This window comes from Arvicola amphibius, chromosome 1 (genome assembly GCF_903992535.2).
Source record: "Arvicola amphibius chromosome 1, mArvAmp1.2, whole genome shotgun sequence".
Lineage (NCBI taxonomy): Eukaryota > Metazoa > Chordata > Mammalia > Rodentia > Cricetidae > Arvicola > Arvicola amphibius.
In genome coordinates, this window is record NC_052047.1 from 12728006 (window position 1) to 12746387 (window position 18382).

The following is an 18382-nucleotide window of genomic DNA, read 5'->3' on the forward strand; positions in this document are numbered from 1 at the left end:
GCTTATATGGTGCTCGGGATGAGACCCAGGCTCCATCAGGTTAGGTAGGCACCCCAACAAATGAGTTCTGCCCCCACTCCCACCACTGGCCCCCATGACAGTGGGAAGCAATTCTAGAGGGACAAGTCTCCTCTCCCAGAAAAGTTTGTCCTCAGGGTTGGGAACACTGTTTAGGGGTTGTTGATTATTACTTGTATAAGGTAGAAGGTTGGTGTTGGGGTGAAAACAATGTAGGTTCAAATATAAGAAATAAAAAGGGATAATAATAGTGGGTAATAGAGTGAATACTTGTAAGCTATTATTTATGGACAATTTACATTGGTATAGTTTCTTGTATACTGATACAAGTTCAAATTATATGTTATTTCTGTTTACAATTTTTGTATACCTATGCAAAGTTATTATGTCAAATTGTATACATGCATGTTTCTACCTCTGTTGAGGAAATTTTGTATATTATTGATATAACTTTTAGGATATATTTTTATGTCGTATTATATATTATTCTTACCTCTGATCAAGATACTTATACACTATTATTGAAGTCATTGTCCTCATTTGCTGCACATCTGTTTACAGATTATTTATTATCCTGCCATAAAGCCTTAATCTTTAAGTTATACAGGTATTAAACATTATAGGTCAATAGTTGTTCATGTTTGTTATACATATAGTCAGATTAATTAGGCTCTTTAGAAACACAGAGATTGTATTCTGCCTAGATAGGTAATCTTCAACCACTTCAAGGATCTGTAGAACATGGCATTTAAATAACTTAGGATTTTGTTGACATAAGACATGATTGCTCCTGACAGCACCGATCTATTCCTGAGAGAATGTTGAGCACCAAAGACACTCCACTTGGAGTTTGTTTTCTTTTTGGCCCAACTGGCCTTCAGGCAAGGAACTGCCCATGCCTCAACCACTGACAAAGTACATGGTATCCGGGTAGGATAAGCAGGACACAGGAAAAGGACTGCCAAACCTTGCCAAGACAGGGTAAGAGAGTTCTGAAAAATTCCCTGCCTCTGAAAATGGTCTGTCAGTTACTCTAGGCCTTAGTCAAGTTGGCTGCTTCAACATTGCAAATGGGAGTTTGGGTGATTGCTCAGGTAGCCAGTTGTCTCTGTCATATACTGCTCACTTTGGAAACTGCTTGATTGTACTTCCTGCCTATTCAAATAATATTATCTCCTTCTCAAGCCTTCCATGGGGTTGAAGATTAGACAATCATAGTTGCCTTCCTCTTATGATTTAGCCAAGCTTATTTCTGATGCAAGACTTAGACTCTTTGGAATACAATGTTTATTAAAACATTTATCATGTGTTCCTTGCTTAATATTGTTTATGTTGGTTGTAATTCCATACTTGATATCTGTTCCTATTGTATATAGTTTTGTACTGGGTTTGGATTGCTCTTATTTAGACAAAAGGGGGAGGTGATGGGGAAGCTTGGTTAACTATCTTTAAGAGGTGGGACCAAGTTAGGGTGTGGCTTGCTGGGACCCGGAGAAAAAAGGGTGCACTCTATGTGTGGTTCCCTCATGGCACAGCTGAGCTTGGACTTCTCGTTCCTGTTTTCATGAGTTTTCCCCTTATATAAATAAAAGTATAATTGTTTTATCTTCTAGCTAGCCTGGTTATTTCCCAAATCGAGCTAACTTCTACACTCCACAGCAGTGACCCTGGAAACCACTCCTGAACTGTCCTTCTCCTTTCCCATACTCTCGTCTGCCATTAACTCTGTGTCCTTAATCCATCCTGAGTCTGTGTCATCACGTGTCCCATCAGCATGGACTCGGTTCAGGAGCTCGATCATTTTCCTCCCAGATGAGAGCAGCTGCTATCCAAATGACAACTTCATGACCTCGAGGCTCTGCCAGTGACACGAGGTTCACCTACACAGTCCAGTAGATGACGTGAGGTGACCGACTGGAGCGGAGACAGCCTCAGAGCTGCCGCTTCCACCTGTTGCTGGGAGCAAGCCTTCCCGATAGTTCTGAGAAGCTCAGCCTGGGCCTGGCTTATCCCCACTCACCAGGCAGCTAGCTTCTCTGGCCCTCTGGCATGTTCAAACTACTTTCGAGTATCTTTCTTAAAATGGAATAAAGACTCTCAATGTAAATATCAAATACAAGTGTTGTTTTACTACATAAAACATAACAGACACTTGATTGTGTATTTGTGTACCTTAAACATGGAAAATCCAAAAATCAAATTTAGGTTGGTACGGATTCAATTTCTCTCTTTCTCTTTCCAGGGTCTCACTATGTAGCCCTGTCTGGCCTAGAACTTGCTATGTAGACCAGGCTGGCCTTCAACTCATAGATTCACCTGCCTCCCTCCCAAGTACTAGGATTAAAGGCGTATGCCACTATACGAGTACCAAATTAATTTCTAATGTCTAACAGCACAGTGGTAGGGCACGCTTCAAGACCGTGGGTTCAATCCCCAGGCCTAAAACAAACAAGATTATCATCCTCCTGAACTCTGACCTATGTGATCCCCTTGATCAGCCCTTTCTCTCCCACCAGCCTGTGGCTTTGACCATCTTTGCCCCCAGTGCCCTCCCCTGACGTGTTCGGCCTCAACCTCCACGCCTCCTACCTCTGCTTTAGCCGGAGTTTCACCCCTCCTGACCATGTTGCTTTCCGGTGCTGGGGACCGCCAGCGAGCAGCTCTGAGCTGAGGGAGTTAGAGGCACCAGGGTCTGCATGGCTCGAGTCTGCACAGACGTCTCTGTTAAAAACAAGACAATGAACAGCTGAGTATGGCAGGCTCTACTGGGAGGAGCACAAATCTACAGAGGGTCTTCCACCCTTCCTGCCTATGACTCTGTGGCTAAGTATATTTCTACATTTTTCTCTGAAATTATTTTTTATGTTTTGCAGTTCTGGGGCTTTGGTGCAATTTAGAGACAGACCGCTCACTAGCATGCACAAGGCCCAGCACTGCGGTCCTCGGGGTTAACTCAGGGCTCTGTGAATGCTGAACAAACGCTCGCTCCTACTGAGCCACACCTAGCCACCTTCACTGTTAGGACTCGACGGACAATTGAAACTTGAACTTGATGATCCAAATCATCACACTGCTTCCCTGAAACCAAGTCGTTTCTCAGTTTCCATAGGAAGAGCATAATCTCCAAGTGCAAGAAATGGCCTGTGTCCCATCAGTGGCTGGCAGATCAGGAGGAAACATAACAGCGCCTGAGGTACAACTATTTCAGACTGTTTAGATTCTATCGGGTTGGGAAGCCAGCCTTTTGTGCATCCCTCTCAATCCCGCCTCCCACCCACGGGCCTCAACACCATCCCTGTAACTCCTCTCCACACTCCCAGGGAGTCAGGAAAAATGTGAAGCCCCACATTGCCAGAGCCTTCTGCCATGGGAACAGACACATTTCCCCTCCGGAGAGACTCAGGCCTAGAATTTCCCAACACCCTCAATGTTGCCTCTTCAATCACACTGGTCCTGCTTCAAGCTTTGAACTAGTTTTAAATTTTTATTTTATATTATTATTGTACGTGGTGTATGAATGTGGTGTGGGTGCGTGAGTGCCATGGCACCCTGGGCTAGAGGACAACTCCTGCCTGCCTGCCTGCCTGCCTGCCACGGTCTCTTGTTCCTACTGTGCTGTGTGTTCCAGGCTACCTAGCCCCAGAGACCCTCTGGTTGCTGCCTCCTGTCTCCCCACAGGAGTGATGGGGTTACAGATATGAACCCTTACATCTGAACCACTATTTGGATTCCTGGAACCCGACTCAGGTTGGCAGGTTTGAGCCGCAAGAGCTCTTGTCCACTGAGCCATCTTGCCATTCCCCCAGAAGTGGGTTCCTCCCAGTGGTATTTGCAGTTTGTCTTCCAGGGTTTTTCTCAGCCTCTGAGACCCAACTGCTGGATCCTCTGGGAGGCGTGGTCAGGCTGCCCTGCCTCTGCATATGCCTTGGCCAGAAGGCAAGGATTACCAAGCAGCTGTCCAGATTAAGCCTGTCCATCTGGCTTCCTATTTTTCAGAGCACAGAATGAAGTCTAAGAATGTTCTTTCTCAAACCCTGAGACAAATAAAAAGAACTTTTTATTTCAAGGTACTGGGGAAGGGCTCAGGGGCTCAGCTGAGGCTTCCTATTCTTTTTAGACCTATTTATTTTTATTTTATGTGCATTGGTATTTGGGGTATGGGTGTCGGGTCCCCAGGAACTGGAGTTACAGAGAGCTATGACAGCCATGTGAGTGCTGGGAATTGAACCAAGGTCCTCTGCAAGTCAGCGCTCTCAACCTCTGAGCTATCTCTCCAGCCCTGAGGTTTTCTATTCTTAAGGGGCAACGTTTCTCTTTACCTTAGCTTTCAGCCTCCAGAACTGGGAACTTAATAAAACTGTCAAGCTAGCCTGCCTTAGGTGTGCCATTATAGTAACGCTAAAGGGACTCCACACTTCGTTACATCTCTGTAGTCTCCCTTTTTTCTATTCAGTCAATAAAATTCTAAACTTGACCTTTAAGGCTTGCTTGAGGTTACATCACCTAGGACATTAATGGCACTGGGCCAGGGAACTCTGGGCCTCAGGCTCCTCAGTTGTAGGAGAGACAAAATAAGGGACTGTGCACAAGGGCTAAAAACACATTTCTGGAACATGAGCCCTGACCAGCTAGGTGATACTGTCCTCTCCATACCTCTGCTCTCTCGTCAATAAAATGGAACCAAAGGGCCACTCTTTGCATAGGGTGTGGAGACACTTCTATAACACGGGTAAAGTATCTGGAACAGACCCCAGGGCGTAGTAAGCACTTAGCAAATTAGCCATTATTATTATAAGGCCTGTCCTGCAGAGTCGTTCCAAAAGTTCTCGATAATGTATAAACTGTCTAGCATACTGCCCACGCGTGGTATGTGCTCAATAACCCTACTGTTCTCATTCCTGTCTTACTATAATACCTTCATTCTAGAGCTTGTTTCAATGTTACACAAAGTAGCTGCAGCTATAAAAAAAAAGCCTTGTTTCTACAGGAGGATAGAAGAGCCTTGGCCGGTGAGCGTTCACAGGCCAAAACCTCCTACAAAACTCGTGCCACCCTCACTCAGAAATTCCCACACGACCCTAGCAACACCAGACAGACAGACATTTAGCTTAAGTTGAAGTATGAAGCAGACCCAAAGGGATCTCCCTGTTCAACCCCCTAATGTAAAGATTTGATGAAGGCAGAAGACCACTCCGACAGCGGGCAAGAGGGAGGAGAGTTTGCTGCTGGGCCCGATAACCTGAGTTCCTTTCCAAGATACAGATGGTAGGAGGGGAGGTTCGACTCCTGCAAGCCTTCCGTGTTCTCCTCACAAGTACATGTGATTTCAAACACCACGCACCCTTCAAGACCGCCCACTGCCATCACCCCCTCTGCCACAGAGGGCTGGCCTTGTCATTTCCAGTGTCCCTTAGATCTTAGTCTCCTCTATTGGAGAAAAGCAGCCACGGCAGGCCTTTCAGAAAGCCTTTGTGGCATTTAGTAACTTCCTCATTTTTTACTCAAACCACAGACGTCGGCTCAGTCCTTTCTGTACGGTGGCTGAGCCTCCGAAGTGCCGGTCCTTTTCTTTTTCCCACTCCCCATCCTAGACACACGTAGGGAGACAGAGCAACAGGTTACAGGTGTCGCAGGCCATGGCTGGGCAAGAACAACAAGCCAATGTGAGGAAGAAGCAAGCCCAGGGCACATGCGAGCACCTCATCTTTAAGGGTTTTTACTGGGGGCGAGACCAGCGTCTCAGCACTGCCCTCTGAAGCCAGGGCACTACAGCTACTCGTCATCTCAGAGGACCAGGGCAGCTGGGTGCAAGGCTAAGGAAGCCATCTGAACGTGTGACTGCAATCCCAGGTGACGCCACAGCAGCCTGCCGGCTAAGCCTCACACTTCTGCCCTAGGCTGGTGCAGGGGACCGGACAGGGAGCTCCAAGAACAAGAGTGGGTGAGCTGGAGACACCATCAGAAATCAGACTAGAAGGTACAGGAAGCAGTTGCCAGCGCCCACACTCCTGCCTTAAACTCTTCTGGGATAATCTAGACAACAAATAAACAGTTTTAAATTCATATGTTCTAATGAAAAGGAATTCTACAGTGACTCTAGATGGTAGACAGTTCTAGAATGAACTTGGGGAGGCCCGTCAACTCAGCACCCTGGAGTTATTTTGTGTCTCTCTGTCTTATCAGTACATGGACCCACTTACCAGCACAGTGAGCCTCTGTCTGGGCTTTAACCTCATGCTGTCTCCACAATGGCCAGCCTCCCCACCCATGCCAGGCTTCTCTGCTGACTCCACCCACTGCAGTAATTGATGTCTGCGGCACTTTGATCTCCTAATGGGGTACCACACGCCTCAAGCAGACTGACCCAAATCTTCCCTACAATGGGATGTGCATCCCTCCCCATATGGTGTGAGTTATTACCAAAACTCCGTATGAAAGAAACAATGAGTGAGAAGATTTTTTTCTTCTAAGACCCATTTTCTAGAATACACTGAGACCCAGAAGCTGCGTGTCTTGGCTCAGACCACACAGAGAATTATACTCACTGCAGAATGAAACCCCAGACGACTACTCACTCTTCCTCCTATCAACTCAGCTGTTTCAAAACGTTGTTTATGCCACCGATTTTTAGGCCTTCAGATTACTAACCTAGATGAGAATGGTGATAAGCCCACTAATTTAAAGTTATCAGATGGAAGTATTTTTACTTAAAATACACTGTGGAAGCTCCTGGAATCAGCAAAACATCTTCACGTGAAAGTACTGAAATAAGCCATGTGGCTGTCCCGCCTCTCCCGGCCAAGTCCCTGAAAGCCAATTCCCCACTGGCTGGTGCCTCCCCTTCCTCCCTCAGGTGGGATCATCACTTCCTGCAGGATGCCTTTCCCCACCCACACAGTGGGGGTGAAGCGGGTTGAGTCCACTCCCCTCCCAATGCACACAGCAGCATGCTGGCCATGGATGCACATGTCGGGAATGATTACAGGGTTTCCACCTGCCTGCTTTTGAAGGTCCCTCTTTGACGGTACATCTAAGACAAGCAGCCCTACTAGAAATGCTGGTACAATCAGCCAATATTTGTTGGGTGGATGAAGAACCGCTAAACAGTCAACATCCTGTAACCCAACCCCTAAGTTAGTGTGCTGCACACTAATGAGATAGGTACTTCTGGAGACTGTCGGATGTTTGCTGTCTCTTTCTATTCTCTGGGCTCAGCATCCCAGTATCACAAACGTGAGTGATAAAGTAGGAGCTAAGCAAACCAGAGAAGGGTGAGCAGGGCTAAAAACTATTGTGATCTACAACAACAGTGAGCCGTCGTAACATCCTTCTTCCTCATACTTAAACAGGAAATGCAGGTCAACCACCTGCCTCTTTCTACTCCCTGGGATGGGTACATTCTGCCCCTTAATATCCCTAACTCCCAATCACACGATGACTGCTTTACTATGAGGTATTTTAATAGCGTCCATTAACTACTTTCTGGACCGAGTTTCGGCCAATACAAGATAAGGTTCCGGATCATTCTGTTCCCATAGCTGTTTGAACACTGTAAAAACTACAGGAGGGTGGCGGAGGCTGCAGAGGACACAGGGACTTGAGCCTATTCCAATGGCCTCTCCAGTCCCACTTAGGTCCTGGCTTAGACTGAGTTTAGTTTTCCTATTTCGTCCTTAAATGGGAAGAACAGTGGCAAAAGGAAGATCCGTGCGTCCAGGACATGGACCCTTACAACCAAAGGACAGGCTCCATTTCCCTGGTAAGACCAGCCACTTCTCCCACCCCCACAGCCGCCACCACCGTCCCCTCAAATCTAGTGTCTATGCAGTAGCCAGCACCACCTTTAAAGGGAGTAGACAGTGCCATCTCCTGATTTCTATGGTGCATTCAGGAAATGCTCCTTAACCCAGATGCAAGGAGCCAACTAGGTTGACTCCTGGCCATCCTTCGACCGTTCAAACACCATCAAACCCCAATCCCACCCAGGTCCTCTCACATTTCCCAGACCCACCAAGCTCTCCACTTGACCACATTTTCTGTCCACTTGGAACGTTCTTTCCATTTCTTGCCGGCTATTCCTTAGCCTTCAGGTTCCAGGTCGAGCATCCCTGTCCTCCAAGGGCTGCCTGATCTGGCGTGAACAGGCTCCTTCCTTTATTGTGCTCATCCCTGCACGGGAGGCTCATTCGCATTCTGTCTGCCTTGGCGAACAGTGTGCTGGGCAAGCCAGGGTTCCCTCCTGCAACCAGCACCACCCAAGATGAGCGTGCTAAGAGCCGGGGAGGAGGCCTCCTTTGATGCATTTGGACTCCCCAAATGCAGCTCTGCGCTGAGCCTCTAAGGCATTGCTTGTTTGTGACATTTCTTGGGACGGGCAGACTCTTTTCTTTTTGTCAATTTCTACTCAGGCCATGAGCCCCAACTTTTGGCGCAGGCTTTGAGAGAGCAGTGGCATTGCCGGAAACTAGCCAAAACCTTTGACACAAGGCTGGCAAACTTTGTTGCAATTTTGTTATCTTTGTTTGGGAGCAACCAGAAAGATTTTCGTAATTAAGTCGGCCGTGTATGTTTATGCAGGGCTAAGTCTGTCCTCAGAACCCGGAGAATTTCCTCTGGGTTTACGCTGGGTGGGTATGCATACTTGCTTCATGACAGTCTGCCTGCCTTCCTAGAAGCCACATTCTTGGTGTTCCAAGTCACTTTCTGCTTCTCCGTGTCTCCCATGTCTCTCTGACCATTTGCCCTTTGTCGTGGGCTAGCGAGTTCTCATCAGTGCAATGAGTTCCCCAGGATGCACCTCCTTCTCCTCTCCCAGAGTCTCCAGTGGGCTAACAAGGCCTGGACTCTTCAGTGCCTGAAGGACATTTTAAGGAAACTTCTGGCCTTTACAGACTTCTGTTCTTAAACACAGCTACTACTCGTCAGTTTCTGGCTACTAACCATGTGACCACAGGTCAAAGGTTCTTGAGACATTCTCAATGCACTGCCCTTTCTCCAAAGACCCCCTTGCTCTTACTACTGACCCTTGGCTAGTCATCTATTTGAGGCTTAACCTTCTGGGTCACTGTCTCTTTGCTACTCTCCTTTTTGCTTTTCTAACCATTCCTTACGATCCAGGCAGCTCAGCCTGCACCCCGACTGTATGCTGGCTGTGGTCTATCTGGGCACTTTTAATCACAGGCATGGTGCTGGCATGCTCTTAAAAAGTCCTCATCTTTCTGCTCACCCACCCAGCTCCCAAGGCTTGGTTAGTGACAGGAGGGCCACACATAATCCCTCAGGCCTGCATCCACTCGCAATTGCTTGGGCTGCTTTCTCTTACCACCCTGACCCATGCCTACGATCAATATCCTTGGCACTTAACATTTCTAATCTATAAGCTTATCCGTTTCTAGATGTCAACCTTGTATAAAGGTGGCAAAGGGATGAACAGGGAAAAAAAATCAAATGACCAGCCCAATCTTTTAACCTCTTAAAAGTATCAATCTGCTTCAATCTTTCTTTTTTGAAGTGTGTGTGTGTGTGTGTGTGTGCGCACGCGCGCATGAGTGTGTACCACGGTGTGGGTGCATATGTGTTGAGATCAGAGGGCAACTTGTGGGAGTCCATTATTTCCTGCTACCATGTGGGTCCAGGGATTTGAACTCAGGTCATTGAGCTTGGCAACAGGCACCTTTACCAATGAGTCACCTCTCAAGCCCTTGACTTCACTCCTTCTATTCAGCAAGGCCTCTGGCACACCAAGCCTTAATTAAGCAAAGGCTTAAGACAACCAAGGGCCCCTGCTCAGGGGCTTACAATTAAATTGATGAGACCTCTGCTAGGGTCTGTACCTTCTAGCTTCAAATATTCAAAACCTAGGACCTGGAACAACACTGGGTAGTGTGTGTGGACAATCAGGATTCCAGAGCCAGCTGCTCGAGTCCTCAGCCTGGCTCTATAACCCAGTAGGTCTTTGCCCTGAGGCAGAATACTCGCCTTCGCGTCTCACTGTCCTCCCCTACAAAACAGGGAGGACGACAGCCTCTGAGCGGAAATATAAACAGTCTTACACGCATCAAGCGCTTTGACAAACACCTGCCCACAAAGATTACCTTCGGAGACCCACGTGTGTCAGGTGCATGGCGTGTTAGCCTTCCGTCACTACAGCCGAGGTAATCAGCCTGCATTTTAAAAGGCTTTATTTTGGCTCACAGGTTTGGGTCTCCCAGAGCATGCCACAGCAGAAACACGTGGAACTGTAAAACACCCCAGTCCAAGGACAGCAGGGAGAGGGAAAAAAAGAGAAAGGGGCTTTGGTCCCACTATGTCTTTCGAGGGCATGTCCCCAAAGGAGCCCACTCCTCTCTGCTTCTTACTGGACCTCGCTTAAGGCTCTCCCCAACTTCCTACAATACCCCAAGGGGGACAGTGACTTTAGGAGCTTCAACAACCACTGAAAATACGTGGAAATGAAGCAGGGCCTCCTGAGAAAATGAAAGTCTTCCTTCTCCAGCCTTTACTCTCTACCAGTCGCTGGGACACACTCGAGTCTCTGCAGCAAGCTGTGCATCCTTACACGGATACCAACATAGCGCAGGAAGCACCCTTCCAAACTTCCTTCTGTTGGGCCTCACATAGCAGGACTTACTGATCCCCAGCAACAACACGGTGGAGAAGCAGATACTCGCTCGAGATCATACCTTGTAAGCCGTGCAGCTGGCGTAGCTGTGTCCTTAGCTCGTTTCCATGCATTTCACCTTGGAATCTCTTAGCTTAGGCTGCCTTTGAACATGACACCCCCTAAAAGTTCTGTGAAGGGGGTTAATAACCCAAAGCTTCTCTGCAGGGAAAACTAGGGGAGGAGAAAGGGGAATTTTCAAATGGGGCTCCTCTCTCCCAAGGCGTTCCTACACCTGGAAAAGAAGGGCCAGCATCAAAAGGGCTCCCTCACTCCTACCCTCGGCACCCAGGTTGCATTCCTGCCCTTAGAATTCTTCCTAACACTAGGCACATCGCTGAAAATAAGCCAACATGTAGTAAGACAGCTGGTTCATTCTGAGACAAGAGCCTGGCTGCTTCTATGCTCGGTCCAAGCATCCATTCGGCCACTAAGGGTCAACCACAGAATGTATACTGAAACAGGTATTATACTTGCAATGGAAGCAAACAGATATGACCCCTCTGAGCAGATAATTCTTCAATTATATACTTAGAAACCCGATGAGTGCTGGGGAAATACGGTGCAGGGGACCGTGGGTGAGCCCACTCCTCTCTGCTTCTCACTGTCTATGTAGATGACTGCACTCACCCATCACATGGAGAGCATGGCAAAGCCGCTGTCGCAGAAGCTGTAACTACTTTATGGAGGGCTTTGAGACAAGCTGGGCACTATACTCCTCCTCCTAGCATAGTCAGCCATCCTTCAAGACAGGATAGCTGTCTTTATCACTCCCTGTGTTAGAACTCGAGGCTGGCTGACGGCAAGGTCTGTGATCTTGACCACCACGTAAAAGTCTTAATCCTACCTGGGGTTCTCTTTCTAGCCACAATACCCAGCAAATATGTATCTAATAGTTTGCTCTCCGGGCTGGGAAGATGGCATAGCTGGTAATGCCTGCGGTGCAAGCAGGAGGACCTGAGTTCAGATCCCCATTCCCCATTGCTGATGCAAAGACCCAGGGGCTGTCCTGCATATCTGCAATCCCAGCATGGGAAGGCAGAGATGGGTAGATGCCTGGCGTTCACTGGGCCACCAGACTTGCCCAAGTCAATTCCGTGTTCTGGGTTGTTTTGCCATGTGTGAGGTTGTCATGGATGAGCCTGAGGATCCCTCTCGATACTCTATGCATGAAACTGGGGAGGCGACATGCAGGACAAATCCTGATAAAACAGCATTCGAGGCATGACATCAGCTTGTGCTGAGCAGTTTCTAAGTGTGGGCTCCCAGGCTGCAAGCTGGAATCTCCAGTTTCTGATCCCCCCCCCAGCACCTGCTCCCCGCGAAAAGACATACATGGTTTAGAGCCAGAAGACTACGCTCTGATTTGGGCTCTGCTAGTCCCTAGCCATTGTTCTCTGGGCCTCAGAACTTAGTTTTCAAAAAAAGGAAGAAAGGGTATATCTTTGGGGGGGGGGGGGGACGGGAGTATATCTACCTGTGCCGTAACCGTTAGAGGACAAAAGCTCCTAGCCGTCAGTCAGCATGGTCTACACATGTATGACACATGATGCCGGCATTCGCCATGTAGGCTTAAGACAGGGACATCATATGAACTAATTCCTTAAAGAGAGACAGAAACCACGAATGCCTAATGCATTTGGAGAAAGATATAAATAATCCCCAAGTGATAAGGGGGTATCTTGCAGCAAAGAGTTGGTAATATACTGTTATGCATGGACCCCCCTTAGGAAGTGACCAGCAGAGGAGGTGCGAAGGTGGGAAGGAAATGGTCAAGGTCAACGATACAGGTAGAGCTTGGAGGAGTTAAGGCTGCTTGCTGCTCGAGCCCCAGGCCTTACCAAGGATGAGCCAGTAGATATAACTGCCTGACCATCAAGAGACATCATGAGTTGGGGGGTCCAGGTTCTGTATCAAGTCCATCCCAACTCAAGCTCTGGCGGAGATCCCTAGTCTCCTGCAGGACAGCAAGATGGGGGGACTGGGGCGCTGGAAGGACACTAGGGTCCCAGGGCAATTTATAGGAGCCAAGCTTTCTTTGTCCCATCTACAAGCAAAGGAGCTGCCCCAATCCTCCTAGACTTGCCTAAAGGTGTGGGGTGGACATTAAATTGGAAATGGGGGGGCTGGAGGGAAGATGGCTCAGAGGGCACGAGAGCCGATGTTCTTGTAGAGGGTCTGGGTTTGATGCCCTGCACCTATATGGCGGATCATAAGAACTCCAGTTCCAAGGGACCCAAAGGCCCCTCTGACTTCAGAGGCCTGCACATGCATGTGGTGTACATACTTACACTCAGACACATGCACACGTACACACACACACAGACACACACACACACACAAAATAATAAAAACTTTTTACATGTTAAAGGAGGTTATCATTCATTGAGAGGAAATAGACCCCTTGCTAAATTCGGCACTGGCCGGGGAATCGTAGCAAAAACAAACTCACTGCCTTGTTTGCAATGGAGTCTAATCCTCACTTTGCCCAAGAGGATTACTGGGTTTTAGGAAGGAGCTCACATGCACAGTTCTTAAGCCCATGGCAAATGCATCTGTTTCCAAGATTCATTCCGTTCTTTGGATGGGAATAAGCATCCCACACTACTTCAATATCTGAAATTAGCAAGCCTAAAGGTTCCCCACCTTGCTATTGGCCAGGCTTCTTCTGGGCAAACTTCCCTCCCATGCTGAAGCTTTAATTCTGTGGAAGAAGCACTGATGGAGCAGGAGAGAAGTCAAGATGCAGCCAGAGTGTAGAAAGCTGACAGGGTACAGCAGACATGCTGAGGTGTGACCACGTCTGTAGAAAGCTGACAGGGTACAGCAGACATGCTGAGGTGTGACCACGTCTGTAGAAAGCTGACAGGGTACAGCAGACATGCTGAGGTGTGACCACGTCTGTAGAAAGCTGACCAGGGTACAGCAGACATGCTGAGGTGTGACCACGTCTGTAGAAAGCTGACCAGTGTACAGCAGACATGCTGAGGTGTGACCACGTCTGTAGAAAGCTGACCAGGGTACAGCAGACATGCTGAGGTGTGACCACGTCTGTAGAAAGCTGACCAGGGTACAGCAGACATGCTGAGGTGTGACCACGTCTGTAGAAAGCTAACCAGTGTACAGCAGACATGCTGAGGTGTGACCACGTCTGTAGAAAGCTGACCAGTGTACAGCAGACATGCTGAGGTGTGACCGTGTCTGCGGTCTGTCTCTGCTTGTCCTTTCATTACTGTGGAAAGTGTGACATGGGCTGGGATATTCTGTCTGATCCTGGGTATCCATGTATGCTGAGACTTCTGGGTCCACTGACACACACAGGTTCTACATCCTAATCTGAAAATCAGAACTGTTCTTAAACCCCAAATTTTCCAACAACTGAAATGACTTTATTTTTAATTTCAGAGTTTAGGGTTAAACATGCTCAACAATTTGAATAGTCAAGAATCCCCCAAACATCAAGATCAGAGATATCTCTGGTCCCAATCATTTATTCCCATACACATATCATTTTGTTTGTTTGTTTTGTTTTGTTTTGTTTTGAGACAGAATTTCATTATGTAGCCTTTACTGGCTTGGAACTTGCTATGCAGACCAGGCTGGTTTCAAACTCACACAGATCCACCTGCTTCTGCTTCCCGTGTGCTGGGATTAAAGATGTGTGCCACCACGTCCAGCCCCCAGTCATTTCTAAGAAGGGACATTCAGCCCATACAGCTCACAGGACAGATGAGCCTGTGGCCTCAGTTTGACAGGGTGTTCTCAAAACATCCTTCAAAAATATTCTGACACTGTCAGCTGTTCTATGCTTTACCAAGTATTTTTACCTAGCAAATTGAATCTCTGCACAATCTAGGGAGTGTTTCTGAAAACAGGGTATCCAACATTTTTAGAATCACAGAGAAATGGTAAAGTAGAAAACCTAAGCTACAGCAAGCCTCCGAGCACGCCTTGTCCACCTTCTCCCCGGGGGCCACCGCCCAAGGGCTCCTTTAGGTATCTCTAGGGTAGAAGGTACTCTAGAAGATTGTCTCGTTCTAGGTGAGCCTGAGGATTCCTCCAGGGGCACCTTCCTCAGTAGAGTGGAAGTGGTAGCTTCTGCTGACCACTTTCCTCCCTTTACCATCAGACAGCCTAACCCCCACCCGGAGACAACACTGGGCCCCCAAGACAAGTGACCAAAGAACCTTCCGAACAGGGTTCCGAGAGAGCTTGGGGACACGCCCTTGGCTAGTTTTGTTGCCACCTGTGGCTGCCACACTCTTGTGGGTTTCCAGGACCTACCTGCCTGGTCTTCCAGGTGGAAGCAAAACCTGCCTTGATACCAGTTCCTGGTCTCATCAGGGTCAACTAACAGACAGTTTGGGGGTAAAAGTCCACAAGAAAGCAGTCAGGGAAGACTGACTGGGCAGAGCAGGGCCTTCTAGGCACTGACACACAGAAGGCATCGCCCTAGACTAAAATCAGACAGGTCAGTGACAGTCGAGCCAGGCGGGGCTGGGACAAGAAACTCCCTGGGAGCTGTCCATCAGCCCATGGGGCTCTTCCCTCTGCAACCCTGACGTGTCAGGTCTGGGAAAAGTACAGAGTCCAGGACAAAGGGTAGGTACTGGACTGTGACCCCACTTCAGAATCCAGCTGTGGATCACTGGCCTCCGCCCCAGCCGGACCTGGCTCCGTAGGGGAGACAGCCCCCTCACACCACACATTCCAGCTGCTGGTGGTGAAGAGGTAACCAAGGGAACCAACACAAAGGGCTGAATGTTAGAGGAAAGGACCAGAGGCGATGCGAAGAGGCTGGAGGGACTCACAGCTTCTGTTCTCCTAACTGCAGTCATGCCTACTGTAGGAGGCTGAGGCTGGATCAGGGCCTACCCACAGCTAAGCTGCATGGCACAAGGCCTCAGGGATGTCGGGGCAGCCAGGCTACTGCTAATCCTATCGGGTCTTCTTCAACACTTCTAGTTCTCCTTTCGGAGTGTGGTGTCTTACACTGTGCTGGCCAGTTGATTGAACTCACCTGCACCGAGACAATACAGTTCATTTGGATGGCCAGAGATGGCACAGGGTGACATTCTTGCCAATAGGGAGCCATAGACTACACTTTGCAAAGGGTCCCTCCCTTCACCACTCAGCTTTTGCCCAGTGTGCCTGTGACCAGAGCTACCCACTCTGCATTCTGGTGGCTTCTGTGGAGACCTCCTAGGTGGTTGAGGAAGTGGCCCTGAGATTCCAAATATCCAGGGAACTCCACCTTATGAAGGAGAAACAGTAATTCCGTGTATCTAACTCCACAATGAGTGTGTGTGTGTGTGTGTGTGTGTGTATGTGTGTGTGTGTGTGTAGGGGGGTAGGTAGCATCACCAGGGAAGGAACCTCAACTGAGGAAAGGCCTTTGTCAGATTTCATGACCTGTGGTCCTGTCTCTGGGACGCATCCGTGATGGAGGACAGAAGTGGGAGGGTCTAGCCTACTGTGGGAGGGGCCACTCCTGAGCAGAGGATCCTGGGGATGTGTAAGAAAGCAAGCTGAGCAGGCCACCAAGAGCAAGCCAGTAAGCAGCCTTCCTCCATGGTTCCTGCCCTGACTTCCTCGATAATGGACCGTGATCAGGACCTCCCTTTCCCTTTCCAGATGGTTCTGGTCAGTGTTCATCACAGCAGCAGAGAGTAACTAGGAGACGTCTCCACGGTATGGATCTACATCTTCCCCCTTAGCCTTCATCAGCAGGTTTTCAACCTACTACTGATTTATTTTTATCTGAGGTTTTAGGTCAAGATTCTTTACTCTCTGGAAGCTGAGGAAATGTCAATGGGAATAAGCAGTTTACAAGAATATCGCGTTGAGAGCTGGCTGCTCCTCCCACCACGACAATGCTGAGGAACGCGTCTTGCTGCCCCATTCTTCTGCAGAATGAGAACTGATTGTGGCCTCTAACATCAGTCTCTCCACAACTGCCACAAAGTCCAGGCCGAATCCCTACGATTTTAGTTCCTAAGCTGGTGGAACTTGTCTGGAGTTCCTCTGCTAAAGTGTGGGGGACACCATCAGAGTCTCTCACAGACAGATGCCAGGGCTTGAAGAAGGAACGGAACCCTTTCCCCCACAACCTGGAGGAATATCCTTCGGGGGTTCAGAGCTCAGAGCCAGGTGTAGTGGGGCACATCTGTAGTCCCAGCACTTGAGAGATGAGACAGGAGGATGGAGACTGTACACCGAGACTGTCTCCAAAAAGAGCGTGTGTGTGTGTGCGTGTGTGTGTGTGTGTGTGCGCATGTGCGTGTGCGCACGCGTCAATAACGGGGAGTCAGACAGTTTCTCCTCCCCCATGTTCATCCGCACGCAGGACGTAAGGGTAACACAGAGGTCGCCTATTACTGACGTTACTCTCTTCCTGGGATAACTCAATCTCAAAAATACTGCCTTAATGAGAAAGCTTGCCAATGTCTGTTACGAACTTCATCAGCTAAGAGAAAGGGTGGGTTTGGCTCTAACCCCAACACCTCCAAGCACTCCACAAGCTATTAGATGGCTTCTGTCTTGGGTTTCCTCACTTTTAAAGGGAAATAATACTGCCTACCTTAGAAGAATGCGAGGAAGATGAAATCGGTCAAGAGAACGGCAGTTTCAAACAGGGGCTGAGCCTCGGTAACTGAACATTGGCAAGGAAAGGCTGGCAATTAAGGCCCGCCGTGGCTGGCTGGTGACATGTATGTTGCTGCCAGTTAATCCTTGCCACAGCTTCTCTCTGGGCATTACCATCTCTGCTTCACGCAAGCAGAAATGGAGGTGGAAAAGGGGTTCCCCAGCCACCAGGAGGCACCCCTGCTCAGATTCAAGCCTAGACCGTTCTGCTTGCACAGTTGCCTTTATGCAAGACTGTTTTGTGGCTATTTTTAGTAAGGAATAATAAAAGAATACCAGAATGAGAGCCAATGTTTGAAGAAACAACACGACCAGGATCTTAACTCTTCAGTGTTAGCTGGAGGCTTTTGTAAACAAAACACAATACGTGAAAAACTAGACTCTCCCAAGACAATGCTCTGGATTCGGAGAAACAGCCCCACAGAACCAGGCTCGTGATCAAGCCCAGCTCAGAATAGCTACAAGCCCTACAGCACAATGCCCAGCTATTCACCACGGTGTCCCTGGAGCCTGGTGACTTCTCAGGCCATGTTTGAGAAATGTTTACTAAATGAGTTAAACCAATCCAATAACAAAATGCCTCTCTGGAGTTGGCAAAGCAGTGGCCATCTTTCCCAAACACTTGAAATCAAAGAAACAATGGAAACTCAATAGATTAGCTGTTGTCCTTCTTTCAAAAGCGTTTTCACTGAAAATTCAAGTTATACAAGCCACCCTGGTTATCCTGGAACTTGCTCTGTAGACCAGGCTGACCTCAAACTCACAGAGATCCTCCTACCTCTGCCTCTGAATGTGTGATTAAAAGCCTGTGCCACCACCTCAGGGTTAGTGTAGGTCTGGCTGTCCTAGAACTTGCTCTGTAGACTAAGCAAAAAAATAAAAAAAAGAAAGAAAGAAAGAAAGAAAGAAAGAAATTATCAATTTGATACAGAGCCTAGAAACTTCCTTTTTCCACCTGCATCTCTAGAAAGATTCTGGAAGGAGCTTCCCGGAAGATACCTTGGAAGATGCCTTTGAGCCTCGACCCAGAAGGAATTCACCTTGAACTACTATCATGAA

General features: G+C 48.3%; 1 protein-coding gene across 4 annotated transcripts in view; it reads right to left on the minus strand.

Annotated features, from left to right (window-relative positions):
• Shroom3 (shroom family member 3) overlaps nucleotides 1–18382 on the minus strand; it is a 282941-nt gene that overhangs the window by 39572 nt on the left and 224987 nt on the right. For all 4 annotated transcript variants that reach the window (XM_038331795.2, XM_038331788.2, XM_038331803.2 and 1 more), the window contains one exon: nucleotides 2608–2739. In XM_038331795.2, the coding sequence (XP_038187723.1) occupies nucleotides 2608–2739 (132 nt within the window). The remainder of the gene's footprint in view (nucleotides 1–2607; nucleotides 2740–18382) is intronic.